The following is a 16,375-nucleotide window of genomic DNA, read 5'->3' on the forward strand; positions in this document are numbered from 1 at the left end:
AACAGTTGCAAGAGTTAAACCTCACGCTCAGTTAAATGTGCAGGTTACTGTAGCCTCTGGAATAAGGGGAGATTAGAAGTGCGGAGGTTGTGATGGGGCAGGTCAATACCGACAATACCATCCGCTTTCCGTGTACTTACCTTCATGGATTCTAACTTTATAATAAAAAGCCAAGACTCAGTGGCCTGAAGGATCAGTTTCCATGCTGTAGGACACTTTGACTCATTAACTCTAAAGGGATTTCTTACCCTTTTACACTTTGTACCCTCTGTTAAAATTACTTTCATTTTGCACCATAATTAAAATCCAAGTATGATTTAAATAATAGAATAATTCTAGGTCTGATTTGAATGGTTGTATAAAACCTTTGCATTCTGTCAAGTAAATAACCTGTTAATGATTTCAAACACTTTGATGGCCAGGACATTTTCCTCAAGAAAAGGCTGTAATTTAAATTAATTCTTAAAGTTTGTGAGACAAGAAAAATAAATCATTGCTTTTCTTTAGTAATTACACCTAGTAGAACACAAATCATTGAAAGCATTTGGATTCATCTGAGTTCAGAAAATAATTTTGTACGTAATATATTTAATGTGTTTGGGACTCATGGGGTTGAAGGATTTATGTTATGCCAATATTGGGAAAAAAAGAAAATATCAGGTAAAAATGAATAAGTCTTTTGCATCCTGGTAGCCTTTTACATGCTGAGTGGCCACAAGGCTCAGTGAAGGACCCTTAGCTAATTACACTGGGCTGGGCATTTCTGGCATGTTTGCCTCCCTGAGTCAGCCCACTTCCCCCATCTTGAGGGAAGTACACTGTGATCTAAACATCCATCTTCAGATCTATTTCTTACCAGTGATCATCTTTCCCACCCCTTAAGATCCCCATGTGCCTATATTTAGCTCTCTGCATATGAAGATCTGATCTTGTGGATGCTCCAGTCTGCATGTCGACTAGCTACAGGGAAGATGACCCACAGCATGGAAGTAGGCCCTGTGGTCCATCTAATCCGTGCCGTCCCGGCTTTCTACCCAACCTCATCTACCTGAACCCAGACCACAGCCCTCCAAACACCTCTCTCATCCAAACTTCTCTTAAATGTTACAATCAAACCTGCATCTACCACTTTTGCTGGCATCTCGTTCCACACTCAGAACACCCCTGAGTGGAGTAGTTTCCTGCTTAAATATTTCACCTTTCGACCTAAATCCATGACTTCTAGTCCTAGTCTGACCCAACCTGAAGGAAAAAAGTCTGCATGTGCTCACTTTATCTATGACCTCTCGTAATTTTGTATACCTCTAAAGATCTCCCCTCATTCCCTTTGCTCCAAGGAACTAATCTATCCAAGTTATCCCTGCAACTGAGGGCGTTTGCTTTCCGTCAATGCTGTCATGTTAACAATTCTTGTATTCAGATACACAAAGCAGTTTTAAATAATTGTAAAACATTAAAGATATGAAAAATATTTTCCCTTCACTTCCTTTTTGAATCCGCAGGCTTAGAATACTGACTGAACTCATTGGAGACTCAGATTTTCAGGGCATAGGTTTAAGGAAGAATTAAAGATCTAGGCACATTTGAAGATGTCTATTTTCATCTAAAAGGTGGTTGAAATGTTTTGTAGAATTTCAGGTGTTGGGGGAGACAGGTAGTTTTACAGTATTTGTATTTGGATGAGAACTTGAAACAGCATTTCAAAGGCTATGGGCTAAATGTCGGAAAATGGGCCTGTTCTTTTCTTTAAATTACAATTGTGACAATTTCACAGTCAAATCATGTCAATCATGAAATTTGCCTGGGCATTCCTATTGTATCACCCTATGGTACTAATGTAGTTTCAGTACTATAATGTAGGCAATGATGTTGCTCGTTTAAGTGCTCTGGTCAGAAGACAGATTTTTAATCCCAAGGCATTGACCTATAAGGACTGTAGATAATGTAAGTCAAATAGTTGACAACATGTTTGGATCCCTCTACCTACTCACCGAACGGACCTTCCTGAACCTACCCACCCTCCCTCACATCTACAGTTCACCCTGACCAGATGTGGATCTGGTTTCCCAGCCCCTATATAACTAAATGTTTTAATCAATCCTCCCCTGACCCACATCCAATACCATCCCAATTCCCTTTCCACCCATGGACAGTGCCATACTAATCCCACTCCCCTGCCGCATGGAGAAGCAGCTTGATTTCCCTCTCTTTCCACATTCAGCACTCTAATACCTCATCTCTACACATCTAATTGATCCCACTCCCATATATTGTAGTAGTGTACTGTACTGAACCTTCATCACTACCCACAGGGAGTGATTTCATAATCCCATCCTCTATCCATATGCAGTGTATCATACTTCCCAACCCCTACACTATGAAGAACTGGCCCAGTGTGCTCTCCTGCCAGTATGTTGAGACATCCTGTTCCTTCTCTACTATCCACATGAAGAAGCAGCCTGATACCTCTCCCCTGGCCACACATAGTGCCCTCCATGCTCATTTACTGCACTGTACCGATTTCCTTCCTTACATGCATCGTGTACAATCCGGCATCACTCCTCTCGTCACCTTGAGTTCCATTCCAAACAGCACCCCCCCCCCCCCCACACACACACACACACACACACACACCACCAGCTCCTGACTTAATTGATATCTACAATTTCCCCCCCTCCCACTTTGCCACTGAACTCCTCACCTTAGACTTTGAGTGGTATGTTACCTGGGGTCAAGGTAAGTTCCAGAAATATTCCACCAACCCCATTATAGGCTGAACTGCCATATCCAACCTGACCTGATAACGCATTATCAAAAAGATGGGATGCATTGGGATTTCTAAGGAAATATCGTTAATATGATACCAGTAAATGTCAGCTCACAGAGGGATTTTGATCTGTTCTTTCATGAAACATAGCAACTTAATTTACAGGTACAGTACGACAAAATATATGCTGGCTTCAGTACAAGGGAATCTGATGTTTAAGAATTATGAATGTTACTGAATGGAGCTTTTATGTGACCAATCATGGATTTTTGAAATTTTGTGTAGAAATTGGACAACATAATGCCTGGTTTTAAATGTACAAGTGATTGAAAAGAGAATAATATTGTGAATATGTATTTCATTGCTGAGTTGCACAGTTTGGGGAATTGCAACAGCAAACTGCCAGCACTGTTTTATACCAAAGTATGTCAGATGTTTCTCTCAGGATGCATGGAGTACCACTATTCATCATGCAGCACATGCACTTTGAACTCATTTTCAGATGAAATGGGGTCACCATTCCTATAGTAGATAACATGAAGCATGTTGTCTTATCACTTTGTCCCTTGCAACTACCTGATGGAAAAGGACACACCTTGTAGCTCTGTGGTTTAAAGGGACAATCAATTAACTGACATGTAGATTCAGTTGATTGATTTATGGATGTGAAGATTATTATATAGGGAAGAACTGAGAAAGATTGTTTTGTATTCTCTTGAGAAGCAACGTCATGGAATCCTTCTGAAAGGATTGACAGGACAGATGGCTTTCTCCAATTAGATTTTTGAGAGTTAGGAGGTTGAACCTCAGGATAACAGGTAATTTTAATCTGCGATTTGCAGAATTTTCTTTTACTGCCATGATGAATCTTTGGAATTTTCTTTGTCAGAGGGTTATAAATGCTCTGTTTTTGGCATTTATTTAAGACTAACATGAATATAGTTTTGGACATGGGGAGAAATGAAAAAGAGAGTGGGTGGGAGTAAGGCCTGAGGCATGGAATCAGCCATTGTCTATTTAATGCTAGAACATTATTGCTAGCTCTACTGTCTTTTCATACTTCTGTTCACATTATATTCTTATGATGGATGGAAAAAGATCATTTAAGAACAATTGCCATTATTCCACAAGCAAACTTTCCTCCCAGTCATTTGACATTATTCTAATGAAGATCTCTCATCTGAAGGGTTATCCCTGTTTCTCTTCCACGGATACTCTATGAGTGCAACTTTTTTTGTTTACGATTTCTATTTTCTATGATTGACATTTGTATTGCTTAGTTAATGTAATCAATTCATTTTTGATTAGGGAATAAAGAAGCTCTTCCCATAAATGACCAAGCTGAACAACTTGAGCAGATGCCCGTCCCTGAAGATCTATCAACCAGTGCTGGGGGCAAAAGCAACCCACAGGGTGACAAGGTCATTGGTAAGTGTAAAAATTTTGGTGTAGTTACTCGGGGTGGTGAACCTGTGGCACGTGTGTCTAAAATTACACACACAAAATTTTGTTATGATGCGGTAAGCAGTGCTGCCCCTCAATTCTTTAAACCTCACCCACAGGAAAAAGATACATAATGATTATCTTTATTACCAAATGAGGCAGCAATTTCTTTTACTGTCTATTCACATTTCTTATGTTATGTATGAGATACAATAACAATACTATTTAGAAATGATGTTTCTTCAATTTTCTTTTTACAAGATTTCTAAATGACTTCATTGATTTCAGTCTGTCTCTGTTATACTTTCATTAACGGTAAAATAATGAATACAGTATATGAAAATAAGCAAATGACTCAGCCTTCTTTTCGGTAAAAAGGTCTGCAATTATTGTTACTAATTCATTAATCAATGATAATCTCCATTCAAAATTACTATAGCACACAAGAAAAATTTTTTAAAAGATTATCTTCAATTTGGGCGCATGCTCTCAAAAAGATTCATCACTCTGGAACTGTGCAGGTCATTCAGACAAACTGATTCCTCTCCCAAAGTTAATGGAACTCCTCATCATATTTTTTTACCAATCTTTACCATCTTTAACTACTTTTAATCTTTTCTCTCTTATGTATTTATCTGGCTTCCTCATAAATGTACTGTTTTAATAAAGACAGAGATAAGATGCTATTAAAATGTGTTGTCTAGAAATTCATCCCTAATCAGTATAACCATATAACAATTACAGCACGGAAACAGGCCATCTTGGCCCTTCTAGTCCGTACTGAACTCTTACTCTCACCTAGTCCCACCGACCTGCACTCGGCCCATAACCCTTTATTCCTTTCCTGGCCATATATCTATCCAATTTAACTTTAAACGACAAAATCGACAACTAGAAGGTTTAGCTAGAAGGAGGTGAATCTGTAGAGTTCTTTTCCACAGTTGGCTATGGAGGCCAGGTCATTGGGTTTAATCATTCAACGTATTATATAGCAGTGGTAGCTCAAGGTACTCTGCTAACAAAAAGTCACATTTTGGAGGCAGTAAACTTTGTACTTTGTATCATGATAAATTGTATTTAGCATTAACAGCTGGAAAAGGAATTTGGTTTCAGTAAGCAAACTACCAAGTAAAGAGAGCTTTAATGAGTATAAGCGCATAATGAAATATGCCATACAAAATAGCATGTAATTTTTTGGAAGTGCAGAAGGGCTCCAAACAATTCTACCCTGGTCTTTTATTGTAGAGTCACAGTGTCATGGAGTGTTGTAGCATAGAAACAGGCTTTCTGGCCCATCTAGTCCTTGACAAACTGTTATTCTGCCTGGTCCCATCAATTTGCACCTCTTGCATAGTGCTCCATATTCCTCCCATCCATGTACTTATCCAAATTCTCCTAAATATTGCAGTCAACCCTGCATCCACTACTTCTGCTGGCAGCTTGTTCTACACTCGCATCACCCTTTCACCCGTAACCTATGACCACTAGTTCTAGTTTTTTTCAGCAGAAAAAAGTCTGCTTGCTTTTACCCTATCTATACCGCTCGTAATTTTGTATACTTCTTTCAAATCTTCCCTCATTCTCCTGCACTTCAGGGAATAAAATCCTAACCTATTCAACCTTTCCCTATAACTCAGGTTCTCAAGTCCTGGCAACAACATTGTAAATTTTCTCTGGAGTCTTTCAATCTTATTGATACCTTTCCTCTAGGTACGTGATGAGAACTGTATACAGTACTACAAATTTGACCTTAACTACGTCTCATACAACTTCAACATAACATCACAACTCCTGTATTCAGTATTCTGATTTATGAAGGCCAATGTGCCAAAAGCTCTGTTTACGCTCCTATCTACCTGTGATGCCACCTTCAAGGAAGTATAGATCTGTATTCGCAGATTCCTTTCTTCTACTGCACTCCTCGGGTCTCTACCATTCACTGATAAAGTCCTACCCTGGTTTGTCCTCCCAAAGTGCAAAACCTCACACTTGTTTGCATTATATTCCAACTGCCATTTTTCCACCTGGTCAAAATTTAAATGTGCCCAGTGATTTTGTTCCACAACCATCCAGGGCAATGAATTCCAGATTCACCACCCTCTGATTAAAGACATTCTTCCTCATCTCTGTTCTAAAAGGACATTCTTCTTTTCTGAGGCAGTGCCCTCTGGTCTTAGACTCTCTAATTACTGGAAACTTTCTCTGCACATCCACCCTATCCAATCCATCCACTCTAATCAATATCGAAACTCCAGTGAGTTCAGACCCAGAGAAACACTTTTTTCATTCCTGCGATCATTTTTGTGAATCTCCTCTAGACCCTCTCCAATGGCAGCATAGCTCTCCTTAGATGAGGCGCCCAAGATTTCTCATGATATTCTCAATGAAGTCTGACTAAAACCTCGAAAAGCTTCAACATTACACCCGTGCTGTTATATTCCATTCCTCTCAAAATGAACGCTAGGACTACATTGCCTTCCTTACTACTGAGTCAACATGCAAGTTAGCCTTCGGGGAATCCTGCACTAGGTCTCCCAAAACCCTTTGTTCCTCTAATTTCTCAATTCTCCCTCCATTTAGAAAATAGTCAATGCCTTTATTCTTTCTACCAAAGTGCAAGACTATATTCTGTACATCTGTGCACTGAATTCCATCTGCCATTTCTTCATCCATTCACCTAATCTGTCTGTGTCCTACTGCAAACTCCTTGCTTCCTCAGTACTAACTGCCCCTCAACCCATCTTTGTATAGTCTGCAGACTTGGCCACAAAGCTATCAATTCTGTCATTCAATTCATTAAACACAATGTGAAAAGTAGCGAATCCAACACCAACCCCTGAGGAACACCAATAATTACCAGCAGTCAACCCGAAAAGGCCCCCTTTGATCCCACTCTTTGCTTTTTGCCAGTCAACAATCTTCTGACAATGTTAGTATCCTTCCTGTAATACCATGGGCTCTAATTTTGTTTAGCAGCTTAATGTATGGCACTTTGCCAAAGAACTCCTGCAAGTCGGAGTAAAAACATCATCTGACTCTCCGTTGTCTGTCCTGCTTGTTATTTCTTCAAAGAATTTCAACAAATTTGTCAGGCAATATTTCCCCTTAATGAAAACATGCAGACTTCTGCATATTTTATCATGTGCCTCCAAGCACCCAAAACCTCATCCTCAATAATGGACTCAAACATATTTCCAACCACTGAAGTCAGGTGTATAATTTCCTGATTTTGCCTCCCTCTCTTCTTAAATTTCCAGTCATCTAGAACTGTTTCAGCGTCTAATAATTTTTGAAAGATCATTACTAATGCCTCCACAATCTCTTCAGCTGTCACTTTCAGAACCCTGTGGTGTAATCTATCCAGTCCAGTTGACTTATCCACCTTCAGACCTTTCAGCTTCCAAGCACTTTCTGAGAAATAGCGACTTAATTCACTACTGCCCCCTGACTATTTTAGAATTCCTTGCATACTGCTGGCGTCTTCCACAGTGAAAATTGATAAAAAATATTTACTTAGTTTGTCCACCATTTCTCCCCCCCCCCCACCATTGCTGCCTCTCCAGTGTCATTTTCCAGTGGTTCAATATCCACTGTCACCTGTCTTTTCGACTTTATATATCTGACAAAATTCTTTTACAGTGCCTTGTAAAAGTTTTCAGCCCCCAGCACTTTGTTCACATAAATGACTATTATAACCAGGGACTTTGATCAATTCAACTGAGAAATTTTATTTGTGAATCACGTGCATCTTTTCTTCAAAGTAACGCCCAAAAAACAGGGCAATTTGTAAAGCATGAAAAACTAAAAATTCAAAACCTGAAATGTCAGCAGTTCACAAGTATTCATTCCCCTTTGCTCAGTACTTCCCGCAGCTATTAGAGCCAGTAGTCTTTTTGGATAAGTCTCTATTAGGTTTGCACAATGTGATAGAGCAAGATTTGCAAACTTGCTCCAGGTTTGCCAGGTTAGTTGGGGAGCAGTGGTGGCGAGCAATATTGTTGTTTTGCCAGACATGTGTGATTGGGTTAAGGTCAGGACTCCGACTAGGCCTCTCAAGAACATCAGTTTTCTTCATTTGAGCCACTGTGTGGTTGCTCTGGGTATGTGCTTTGGGTCATTGTCCTGTTGAAAGACAAACTTCCTTACCAGTTAAAAGTTCTGTGGCAGAGGCTAGCTGGTTTAATCCATGATTTCTCTGTATTTAGCAGCATTCATCTTCCCAGCAAACCTAACCAAATTACCAGTCTCTGCTCCCCAAAAGTATTCCCATAGCACGATGCTACCAATGCCATACTTTACAGTAGGGATGGTGTTACCTGGCTGGTGCACAGTATTAGATTTACACCACTTTTACCGCTTAGCATTAAGGCCAGAAAATTCTACTTTAGTCTCATCCGACCTTCTTCCACATCTTTACAGTATCCTCTAAGTGATGCCTTGCAATGTTCTTAAGGGCAAGGATATGTTTTTTTTCAGTCAGATGTTCTTCCTTGCCACTCTTCCATAAATACCCTTTTTGTGTGAAGCCTGAGAGATTATGGAGTCATGGATTTCATCTCCAGTTGCAGCTACTGACCTCTGCAGCTCACTCAGAGTGACTGTTGGCATAGGCTCTCTTACAAGTGTCATTCTTCTCCAGTGACTAAGTTTAGATGGGCAGCCTGCCTAGGCAATGTGGCTGTGGTTTCAGACTTTTTCCATTTATTCATGATCAAATGCGCTATGGTCTGAGATATGTTCCGTGCTTTTGAGATGGTCTTGTACCCTTCCCCAGATTTGTGCTTCTCTATTATCATTCCCCTGACTTGTCTTAAATGCTTGTTTGTCTTCATTTTGGTTTGGTCTGTTGAAAATCTACCATATGGTTGGATCTTACAAAGAGAGAAGATACTTATTCTTATGAATTCACTGAAAACATGTGATCCACCAATTTTCTACCTCAACAAATAGGGTGAGTTGGTAAGGTAATTTAATGTACCTATGGGATGTTAGCAGAGCAATTGGAAAGGAGATGAATACTTCTCCAGCCTCACAATTTTGTTTTTAATTTTTAGTAGATTGTTGGCAGGTTTTAGAATTTTTCTTTTGGTTTGACATGATGCACAATGTTTTGTAGATTAGTTCAAAAATCCTACTTCTACATATTTTAGATTTAGAAAATAAGAAAGCAAAATGTGAAAATAGTTATGGGGCTGAATACTTTTTCAAGGCACTATATTGTCTAGCTTGCATTCATATTTCATTTTTTCTCTCATTGCTGTTTTTAGTTGCCTTCTGTTGGTTTTTAAAAGCTTTCCATTAATTTTGCTGTATTGTGTGACCTCTCTTTTGCTTTTATACTGTTATTGACTTCCCTTTTCAGCCATGGTTGCCTCATCTTCCCTTTAAAATATTTCTTCAGATTTGGGATGAACCGATTCTATATCTTCTAAATTACTCCCAGAAACTCTAACCATTGCTGATCTATTGTCTTCCCTGCTAGTGATGGTTGAAATGGTTCAAATAATGGCAGAGGACTACATAGACCAGGAATATTCATATGTGACCACTGGGCTGTGGTGATTTCAAACATAGAGGCCAGGTGTGACAAAATAGATTTGAATCTGTTTTGCGGTGAGCCTACTGATTTTAGCTGGGGTTACGTTCAGGACAGTCACAGGAGAAGTCAGGCAGGTTTTCTGAGAAGTGGTAATTCCTCATGCAGAGAATGTGAGGAAGGCAGACTGAATAGTCTTGATGTTTACTATGGTAGAAAAGCCTGCTGGCAATTGTTTGCTTCATTCTGAGAAGACAATTTGTATAATGAATTCTAAAGATGGTGAAAGACAACCCAATCCCAGGCGAGTGCTCCCACACACACCATATTAGCAGAGATATTTTTAGGTGCCCATCCTAAAAATGCCTGAATGCCTGAAAAATCATGTGATCCTAAGGTCAGAAGATATAATTCTGTGGAATTGGTCCTTTATCTTTCAGCCTCTTCATGATTATTTTACCACATACCTTTATCATTTTAAACACTGCCATCTGATTATACTGCAAAGTGCTTTAGTCCTTTGAAGAATTTGGAGGACTATGAGAAAAGAATAGGATTTACAGACATCCCACCTCTCCTGGAACTTCCGGGAGTCTCCCGCATAGTAATACTGGCTCCCTGATGCCCACAAATTATGTACCACATCACAGAAATCAATTCAATTTTTTTGAGAGCGAGCGAGAGAAAAGCAAGAGAGAATGTGAGAGCGACCACGAGAGAGAGCACGCGCGCGAGTGAGAGCGAAGGCAAACGAGCGTGCGAACGAGAGAGCGAGAAAGCGAGAGAGAGCGAGCGAGTGAGAGAGAGCGAGAGGGAGAGAGAGCGAGCGAGAGAGAAAGCAAGCGAGAGTGCGTGAGAACGCACGAGCGACCACAAGAGAGAGAGAGAGCACGAGCAAGAGCGCGCCATGGCAGAGTGTTCCAAAAAAACATAAAACGTACGTCACCCCAGACTACACTAAAGTGTACCCCTGCCTAATAGGGGTCAAAATAATGACAGTGTTGCTCGCTGCACTGTTTGCAACAGTGACTTTTCTATTGCCCATGGTGGGTTAAGACTGTAAAAGACATGTTGAGGTGAGTTTAACAGGTGTCATTCATTCATTAGCATAGCTAACGTTATTTAAACTAGCTAACCAGCTGCTAAGGAGCTACTTTATTGCAGACATCCCACGTCTCCCGGAAGTCTCCCGCAAATTGATGGTGCTACCTCCCTGACATGAGTTTTTGCAGGGTGGGATGTCTGGATTTACTCCAGTTGAATATTCTTCTTATGGTGCAAATCAAGTATGATGAGGCAAATGGCTTTCATGTTATCTGTAACCCCGTTAAACTCGGGCACCACCTTACTGTGTTCTGAGTTCCTTCTAAAACCAACATATCTTTGCTACTTGCACAATCCAAAACTAGGATTTCTAATGCAATCTGACTATAACTGTGTGGGGCCAAATTCTTTGCATTCCAGCCTGTGTGAAATGGAACCTAGAACTGCTCCGGAATAGACCCTTGAGCCCACCATCTCTATGTTAACGTGAAGCCACTCATCTGCCTGCACATGGACCATATCCCTCAATTCCCTGCCTTTGCAATGGCCTGACTAAGTGCTTCTTAAACATTGCACTTCCATCTGCTTTACCACTTCTCTGGCAGGTATTCCTGGTGCCTACAACTCTGTGTAAAAAAAATGAACACATAAATCTCCTTTAAACTTTCCTGCACACAGCATAAACCTATGCCTCTAGCATTTGACAGTTATATCCTGGGAAAAATACTCTACCTACCCTGTCTCTTATAATTTTAAATACTGCTGTCAAGTCACCATCATCCACCAATACTCCAGAGTAAACAACCCAAGTCTGTCCAACCTCTCCTTGTAGCTAATACCAAGCAACATCCTGCCAAATCTCTTCTGCACCCTTTCCAAAGCCTCCACATCCTTCCTGTAATGTGGCGACTTAAACTGCACAAAATACTCCAAATACGGCTTGACAAATGATTTACACAGCTGCAACATGATTTCCTGACTTTTATATTCAACACCATGACTGCCAAAGGCACATTTGCCTATCTACTTGTGTTGCAATTTTCAGCAATTTGTTGTCTTATACCACACTGTACATCAGAACTTCAAAGGGTCCTGCCATCTACTGTATACTTTTGTTTACATTTGACCTCCCAAAATGCAAGCTTGTCCAGTGTAAACTTAATCTGCAATTCCTCTGCTAGCATTTCCAACTAGTTTAGATCCTGTTGATAATATTTTTCACTATCCACAATGCTGTCAATTTTTTGAGTATTTGCAAATGTATTCATCATGTCACCTACATTTTCATCCAAATCATTTCTATGCACAACAAACAACAGAGGTCCCAGCATTGATCTTTGTTTAACACCACTGGCCACAGACATCCAGTCAAAATAACACCCCATCACCACTGCCCCAATTGGTCTACTATGACAATGCTAATTTTGAATCTAATCTAGCGAGTCATTATGTGCCTTAATATTCAGGATCTGTCTTCCATCAGAGACCTTGTTGGAAGCTTTACCGAAGTCCATGTTTACGACATAGATATTTTAAATGGATTTTTGCATCTGTGTTTACTCAGGAGATAGACACAGAGTCTATAGAAGTGAGGCAAAGCAGTAGTGAGGTCACAGACTGTATACAGATCACAAAAGAGGAGTTGTTTATTGTCTTGAGGCTAATAGGGTGAATTTGGGCCTGGAGCCTGGCAAGTTGTTCCCTTGGACCCTGTGGGAGGCTAGTGCAGAAATTGTAGGGGTCCTAACAGAGATATTTAAAACATACTTAACCATGGGTGGGGTGTCAGAGGAAGCTAATATTATTGCGTTGCTTAAGAAAGGCTCTAAAATTAAACCAGGAGATTATAGGCCGATAAGCCTGACAATAGTAGTGAGTAACCTATTGGAAGGTATTCTAAGGGACGAGATATATGAGTATTCGGATAGATATGGGCTGATTTGCGATAGTCAACATGGCTTTGTGCATGGTAAGTGAGCTCTAACCAATTTTATAGATTTTTTCAAAGAGGTTTTCAGGAAAGTTGATGAAGGCAAGGTAGCAGATTTGTCTATATGGATTTTAGCAAGACCCTTGACAAGGTCCCACATGGGAGGTTAGTCAAGAGAGTCAGTTGCTTGACATTCAAGATGAGGTAGTAAATTGGATTAGACATTGTGGGAGAAACCAGAGAGTGGTAGTAAAATAGTTGCCTCTCTGACTGGAGGCCTGTGACGAGTGGAGTGTTGCAGGGATCAATGTTGGGTCTGTTGTTGTCTATCATCTATACCAGTGATCTGGATGTCAATGTGAATGGACCAGCAGGTTTGCAGATGAGATGAAAATTGGGGGCATAGGGGATAGTGAGGAAAATTACCAAAGCTGGTAGCGGGTTCTGTACCAGATGGAAGAATAAACTCAGGTGGATGAAATACACCACCGTTGTGGGCCGAATCAAAGGTGGTGATGAATCAGTATCCAGGAGGGAGATTGAAAATCTGCCTGAATGGTGCCACAACAACAACCTCTCACTCAGTGTCAACAAAACCAAAGAGCTAATTATTGACAATAGGAGGAGGAAACCGGAGGCCCATGAACCAGTCTTCATCAAGGTACTGGAGGTGGAGAGAGTCAGCAATTTTAAATTCCTTGGCATTATCATCTCAGAAGACCCATCCTGGGTCAAGCATGCAATTGCCATTACAAAGAAGGCACAGCAGCACCTCTGCCTTCTTTGAAGTTTACACAGATTTGGCATGTCATTAAAAACTTCAACAAACTTCTCTAGATGAGTGGTGGATACTATACTGACTGGTTGCGTCATGGCCTGGTGTGGAGCCCTCCCCACCATTGACCACAATCACAAGGAGCACTGTCACAGGAAAGCAGCGTCCATCTTCAAGGACCCCCAGCATCCACACCATGCTCTCTTCTCACTACTGCCATCAGGAAGAAGGTATCACACCACCTGACAGGACCCTCAGGTATCACACCACCTGGTTCAGGAACAGTTACGACCCCTCAACCGTCAGGTTCTTGAAGAAACAGAGGGGATAATTTCACTCACCCCTTCACTGAACTGATTCCACAACCTATGGACTGACTTTTAAGGACTCTACAACTTGTTTTCTGGATATTTATTGCTTATTTATTTATTATCGTTATTCTATCTTTTTGGTTTCCCCAGCTTTTTGTCTTTTGCAAATTGATTGTTTGTCCATCTCTGTTGCGTGAGGTTTCTCATTGATTCTATTGTGTTTCTTTCTATTTTCTGTGAATGCCCACAAGAAAATTAATCTCAGGTAATGTATGTGACATATATGTACTCTGATAATAAATGTATTTTGAACATTGAACTTTGATGGGCAGATGGAAGTAGGTGAGGAATAACAAGTCTTAGTAACAAAAGAGAGAGGGATGGAGAAGGTGAATAATGGGACAAAGACCTTGGGTGGATGGTTTAGAGTGCGAAAGGAACATAGTGGGAGTATGTTTCTTGAAATTGGGAAAATTCATTGTTCATACCATTATGTTATAGAAAACTAATTGAATGAATTTCCATGCTTAAAAGGAAAGCCTTTTATACATTTTGAAAGAATTCATCAGATGTAAACTGTTACAAAACTGTAGTCCTAAGTTTTGACAACAACAACAAGTGTAGGCTTTGTGAATTCAAGCTAAAATTATAGCATAGAAAATCTTGGGGTCATATCACCAAACTGATGTCTCACAGCCAGATTCAGTACATGGGAACATGGCTTACAAACCTTTCAGGTGCCAGGTAACTGAAGCGTATAAAAATAGCAAATAACTAAACAGGCCAAACAAGTTCCACAATGGAGCCCCACCCTCAATAGAAATCAAACATCTTTAAACCTGTCCTACAACAGCCTACGTCAACATCATATTGATATATTGTGACTTGAAAAGAAATTGTTTTAGTTCCCTTTTGTTCTCGTAAAAATATTCATTTTTGTTTTTGTGTGTAATAGGAAAACGTATCATGAAATCAAGAACTGAAGTCAATGAGCCATTTTATTTCCCATTCATTAACTTATGGGCATATGTATCCACACCCAAATTCCTATAAGCATTAATCTGTCATACTGATACAAGGATGTATTTAAAGTACTTTAAAACCTTTGCTGTCTGGAATACTTGTGTACTCAGGGGGTGAGTTTCTATTAAAGATTGTTTGATGTCACTTCCAGCACACAAGTGTATAGGAGAATGGAATGATTGTTATTCCAGATTTAATAAGGTAGCTTATATAGATAAAGTATATATAAAGTGTACATAACATGACACTAGGTACAGGAGTGAGTGTACATAAGGCAACTCTGGCAAGTGTGTGGTGGGGTTGGTGAGTGGGTGGAGGTGTTGATCAGCCTTACTGCTTGGGGAAGGTAACGGTTTTTGAATCTGGTGGTCCTAGTCTGGATGTTAGGTGGTCCTGATGGGAGTGGGACAAGCAGTCCAGAAGCAGGGTTGGGTGGGATCCTTCATGACATTGCTGCCTTTTTCTGGCACCTCTCTGTATATATGCCCTTGATGGTGGGTATCTGGTTCTGGTGATGCATTGAGCGGCTTGGCTACCTGTTGTTGAGACTTCCTGTCTGCTGCAGTGCAGTTTCTATACCAGGCAGTGATGCAGCATGCTCGGGTGCTCTCTACTGCGCACCTGTAGAAAGCTGTGATTATTGATATGCATGCTGAATCTCCCAATGATCTGTGTTACTAATGGAGAAGCAGACCATTGCAGAATCTGCCTTTTAATTATTTGAACCTATGTTTCTATGGTTTGTTATGGAATACTGACTGTAGTAGTATAGTGGGCTCTACTTATAATCAAAATCTAGAATCACTGTAAAATAAAAGTTATTAAGCATGCAATTTTATGATAAATAAAGCATTGGATAGGTTTGAAAAGTGCTAAAGAAAATTTTGATAATTCTAATTGAAATCTTACTGATTGAAATTTTACTTCTATATCCACATTTTAACAATACCAATATTTTAATAATGGAAAAATGGATTGTGGTATTTACTCTTTGGGCATTAAATATAAGGAAATTTTAGCCTGGATATTGCCTGGTTTTACTTCCATTGAAATGAACAGAAGACAAATCCACAAACACGAGGAAAACACGAGGAAATCTGCAGATGCTGGAAATGCAAGCAACACACACAAAATGCTGGTGAACGCAGCAGGCCAGGCAGCATCTATAGGAAGAGGTACAGTCGACGTTTCGGGCCGAGACCCTTCCACTGCCACCAACCTTATAGTTCCCTGAAGGGTCTCGGCCCGAAACGTCGACTGTACTTCTTCCTAGAGAAGACAAATACAGCAAGTTCTACTTGGGTCATCTCGTCTATCCAGCGGTTTTCGGATGTCTTCATCAATGATCATGTAGTAAAGGTGGCAAGATGCGCTTTAGAGTCACTGATAAATTATCTTAAATGGCTTCAATATATTAAATCCAATATATTAAGAAAATGCTGTAAAAACCCATGTACTTACTTCTGCAATTGCACTCAATCATACGGAATATTTGGCATATTGGCTTCAAAAAGGGAGAGAGACAATAAAGTTAATGATTCAGCAT

At 40.1% G+C, this 16,375-nt stretch overlaps 1 protein-coding gene across 7 annotated transcripts in view; it reads left to right on the forward strand.

Annotated features, from left to right (window-relative positions):
* ikzf1 (IKAROS family zinc finger 1 (Ikaros)) overlaps window positions 1–16,375 on the forward strand; it is an 83,889-nt gene that overhangs the window by 12,629 nt on the left and 54,885 nt on the right. For all 7 annotated transcript variants that reach the window (XM_063043948.1, XM_063043942.1, XM_063043949.1 and 4 more), the window contains one exon: window positions 4,076–4,195. In XM_063043948.1, coding sequence (XP_062900018.1) covers window positions 4,076–4,195 — 120 coding nt within the window. The remainder of the gene's footprint in view (window positions 1–4,075; window positions 4,196–16,375) is intronic.

Source organism: Mobula hypostoma, chromosome 3 (genome assembly GCF_963921235.1).
Source record: "Mobula hypostoma chromosome 3, sMobHyp1.1, whole genome shotgun sequence".
NCBI classification, from domain to species: domain Eukaryota; kingdom Metazoa; phylum Chordata; class Chondrichthyes; order Myliobatiformes; family Myliobatidae; genus Mobula; species Mobula hypostoma.